Source organism: Oncorhynchus keta, chromosome 1 (genome assembly GCF_023373465.1).
Source record: "Oncorhynchus keta strain PuntledgeMale-10-30-2019 chromosome 1, Oket_V2, whole genome shotgun sequence".
Classification (NCBI taxonomy): domain Eukaryota; kingdom Metazoa; phylum Chordata; class Actinopteri; order Salmoniformes; family Salmonidae; genus Oncorhynchus; species Oncorhynchus keta.
Genome location: NC_068421.1, coordinates 33,516,189 through 33,521,046, shown reverse-complemented (window position 1 = coordinate 33,521,046; position 4,858 = coordinate 33,516,189). Strand labels below are relative to the sequence as shown.

General features: G+C 40.0%; 1 protein-coding gene across 1 annotated transcript; it reads right to left on the bottom strand.

Moving 5' to 3' along the window:
- Positions 1-276: 276 nt before the first annotated feature.
- Positions 277-2,329, bottom strand: LOC118373016 (olfactory receptor 11A1-like). The gene has a single exon (XM_035759079.2). It carries the CDS (start codon positions 1,674-1,676, stop codon positions 726-728), a length of 951 nt encoding a protein of 316 aa, XP_035614972.2. The 5' UTR covers positions 1,677-2,329; the 3' UTR covers positions 277-725.
- Between the last annotated feature and the right edge of the window lie 2,529 nt (positions 2,330-4,858).

Sequence of the window (4,858 nt, the reverse complement as noted above, 5' to 3'; positions counted from 1 at the left end):
TACTTAGATACAGCTGTCAACATAAGTAAGAATTCAAAGTAATGAACTTCTGTTTTTTTTGGTTATGTAATATGTAATAATATTAATGTATTACATTAATACATTACATTTTTTAGGTGCTTTTCATTACACAAGAATAATCTCAAAGTGCATCAAATAAAAGATAAACAAAAAAAAGCGAACAAAATATATATATAGAACCAAACCTTGAAAGCAAGGATGGTTGCTTTCAAGGTTTGGTTCTATATATATATTTTGTTCGCTTTTTTTGTTTATCTTTTATTTGATGCACTTTGAGATTCTAGAAGGAAGGGAAGGCTCGTGGAGATGAGTCATAAGGCCTACTTTGAAGGCCCCAACAGTCTGAGCAGCCTTGCGATTGTCAGGAAGGGAGTCCCAAAGGCATGGTGCTTGGGAGCAAAAGAAACTGTCCTCTGTTGTGGGTATCCAGGTCCTGGTGGTATGGAGCTGTTTGGCGTGGCTTTAACTTAATGGAGGTTCATAGGGGGACAGTAGGCCTGACAGGCAGACGAGTCCGATTCCATTTATTTATAAAGTGAATAAAAGGTAAATGACAATATTTCACAAATTAGCAAATGTTTTACATGTCTGATTTTCACCATCCTCACCTCCATTCATTATGGTAACTATAAGTAACAAAACACACAAGTCAACCTCACAAAAATCTAACAATCAGGACAGAAAAGGTCACACTACTGTTTAGCTTATGTTTTAAGGTACAGACCTACAGGTAGTATGTATTTACAAGCCTGTCTGATTTTAGTCATCCTAACTCCATACACAACAGGATTAAAAAGTGGCTGGCACATCAGAAAGTACACTGATAAAATAGTGTGAAGTACAGTTGGAACATTTCTCATAGGGCTATCAAATCTACTCTGGAGCAGATTTAAGAAACAGCCGAAAGAGAAGTTGAGCAGCGAGGCCAGGTGAGGAGTACAGGTGCTGAAAGCTTTCTGTCTGGTCTCAATGGAAGATTTCAAACAAATTGTCAGAATCTTAATATAAGAAAACAAAATAGTAATTAAAGGGACAACAACAGACAAAACAACACCGTAGAGTCCATAGATGTTATTAACTGTTGCGTCTGAAGTTGAACAAGCAAGTTTCACCAGCAGGTAGTTGTCACAGTACACTTTGTCTATAACGTTCCCACACAATTTCAAACGAATAGTTAAAGACAGTGTTATGATGAATTTTACAAAAGAGTACAACCATATTACACAAACTAAAATACACACCCTGTTGGGTGTCATGACGACATTATACTGTAGTGGATAACATATAGCAAGGTACCTGTCATAGGACATGACTGCTAAATTGCTGAATTCAATAGATCCATATGTGTATATACTAAACATCTGGAGGTAACAGTACACAGTGGAAACTGAATGCGCATCTGAAACCAAATTAATCATAAGAGCAGGAAACAAAGCAGTGCTACCATACAACTCATTCACAAACAAACTGCACAGAAACAGATACATGGGTTCATGAAGGCTCCTCTCCATACATATAACCATGATAAGCACAATGTTCGCAAAGACTATGGAGATGTATAACACAGTTAATATAATCAAATAGAAGTACTTTAAGTGTCCACTGTCACTATATCCAGCTAGCATAAATGACGTGAATTGTGTTGAGTTTTCCATTTTCCTAATAGTACATTGAAATATTTGTAGATATATTTGTCTATCAGGTGAAACTATCAATCTCTTATTGATGTCTCATAAATCCTTCATTCTTAGATTTGCCATCGATGACCAAAGCTCTTTGCATTATTGCCACGGTATTCCTCTTCAAAGTGTTATATCCCATAGGCATTCCCATGGAAAAACATTGTTACCTGTGGCTGCAGTGTACATTGAGTAGTCTATACAGCAAACTTCATTCATCCTGAGTGTAGTTCAATAATATCAATATATTGAATAACAAATACAATTGACGCAATGTCTCAGCTTACCAGACTTTACTTTACTGTTACACTGACAAACACTCCAATCGTAGTGTGTGAATCAAACAGGAGACAAGTTGTTCAGACCCATACGGTGGTAAAAACCCCCTTGCATAAGTCATATATACATCTCCCCACCAGAGACCATGGATCAATCCCTGTGTCCATCTATCTCCCACTTGCCTGTCTCCCCCTCTGATGTCCTTACTGTTTGAATTACAAAAAGTTTTAAAAAATATATCTAAAACAACAAAACAGGATTTAAGTCTAAAAAAGGATATAAGTCCAGATCACCTGGTATCTTTCTCCAGACTGCCGTGGTGTAGACATAGGCATACTGTATGTTGTGTGTCAGTGGACTATTCCACATAAACTACTGTCACATCACTGACCTTTTATACCTTTTAAACAAAGAAAAAAACAGTGTACAGCAGTTTGTTTACTCAAACTCTAATGACACCCAGAATCAAATTGTCATGGTGTGGCTCAGCCTCCTGTGGGTGAGTAGGTGCTCAGGTGGGTAGGTGCTCAGGTGGGTAAGTGCTCAGGCAATAAGTGCATAAGTGGCTGCTAAATGTTCTCTCTGCCGACATGACAAAAAAATGTAAAGAATTTTAGAAAATTTGCTTCAAAACTGCAATATTTTCTCTAGGCCCCATGCCAAAATGTGTAGAATTGCAGAATATTACATTTAAAGCTGAGCATTTTTCTCTCCAACATCAAATCCCCCCAAAAAGGCTAGAGCCCGCCATGGTTTGGCATCCCCATTTTCATTAGATCTGTTCATGTTCAAGTTTGTTTATTATATACACATGATATACATGGAGTACACAGTGCAACAAAATGCTTACTTGCAGGTTTACCTCTCGACAATGCAACAACAATAGGAAAAGTAGTTATTAACTGAATAAAAGAGTACAAGAAAAATACATTCTCAATGTAAAAAAAATAGGATACAAACTTAGCTAAAATATCTACAAAAAGTCACTCAATTGAATTAAATAGGATATTTACACATGTGTAGGGGAATTGTGCAATAACAAATAGACATTGTGCAGTATTATAAATACAGTAGGAATACAGTAGCAGCTGTCATGGAGTGTGTGTGTGTGCGAGCCTTTGTGTGAGTGAGTGCACGTGTGTCAGTGTGTCAAGGTGCAGGGAGTCAGTGGAAAAAACAGTTGTGCCGGCCATCAATCCCGGTTCAAGAGTTCAGTAGTCTGACAATTTCCGTAACAGGCCGTGAGTGCTGCGATAGAATTTGTAGAGGACCCGAGGGGGAATGCCTAAATTCTTCAGCCACCTGAGAAAGTAGAGGCGCTGTTGCACCTTCTTGACCAGGGCGGTGGTGTTGTAGGTCCATGTGAGGTTCTCTGTGATGTGGACGCTGAGGAACCTGAAGCTGCTGACTTTTTCCACTTCAGTCCCGTCGATGTGGATCGGGTGTGTCCTCCTCCCTAAAGTCGACAATTAAATCAATTAGTTTTGCTGACGTTGAAGGAGAGGTTGTTGTTTTGATACCACACTGCCAGAACTCTGACATCCTCCCTCTAGGCTGACTCGTCATTGTCAGTGATTGGGCTTCTACTCAGGCTGGTCACTAGAAACAGACTTTGATTTTGGATATTTGAAAAGGTCCTGAGGACGTCGATATATGCCTTCCTCGGGGCTCACTAACAAAAACAAAAAACAATTGCACAACACTGGGCTTGAACTCACAAAGCCCAGAACCAGCGCATTCTGGTAAGACCACTATGCCACAGCAGTTCCCAATTCCCTAGCAAGCAGGGGGATTACTTGATGACTAAATGGAAATGGCCATTTTTATTTAATGCTTTCCCCAAACCATAGCTTTAACCTTAACCACTGTGAATTAATACCTAAACGTAACACTTTGAGTTTTCTGTTTTAACCATGTAACCACACGGAATTAGCCCTGTAACCACGTGGAATTAATGAGTAAAAAAAATAGACATTCATCCAATTACTGCATATTCCGAAGTGAAACTATGAGATCTGGTTATACAGGGTTGTCGTCAGCAAACTTGATGATGGAGCTGGTGCTTTGCCATATATTCATAGGCGAACAAGCAGTACAGCAGTGGGCTGAGGACACATCCCTGGAGGTCCCGTGTTGAGAGTCAGAGTGAACGAGGTGTTGTTGCCAATCCTCACAAACTGTGGCCTGCAAGTCAGGAAGTCCAGGATCCAGTTGCAGAGGGTGGTTTCGACAAGCTTGGAGGGAACAATGGTGTTGAATACTGAATGAGCGTCTGCTTAATGATTAAAATATAATCTAATGTAATTATAGTCAATGAACAGCATTCTTACATAGGTGTTCCACTTGTCAAGGTGTGATAAGGCCATGTGAATAGCAATGGAGATGGCATCTTCCGTGGATCTGTTGTCATGGTAGGTAAAATTGGAATGGGTCCAGTGTGTCTGGCTACTGGCCTTGATGTGGGCCATGACCAGCTTCTGAGGACGCTCAGCGTTGCACGGATTCCTCCGTTCATCCAGGGTTTTTGTGACTGAGTTTTTTTTATTTAACTAGTTTAAAGAGGTAGATTTTTCCATCACCTGCCACAGTGGCTGGTGGACCAAACATTTAATTGTAGGCCATGCACTTGTAGGACAGGAGATGTTTGTGATATTTAAGGATGTTTTAGTTTTTTTCTGGTTAAAGGCAGCTTTGGGGTGTAAGGATTCTTGTTGGCTAATGGTCTCGTACTGTTCACTGAGTGCTACGTGGTGTCGGCGGTATGTACACAGCACTCATGAAAACAAACGTGAATTCTCTCGGCAGATAGTGGGGCCGGCAATTCAGCATCATAAACTCCAGATTGGGTGAGCAGGAGCTTGTGATTACTTTCGCATCGC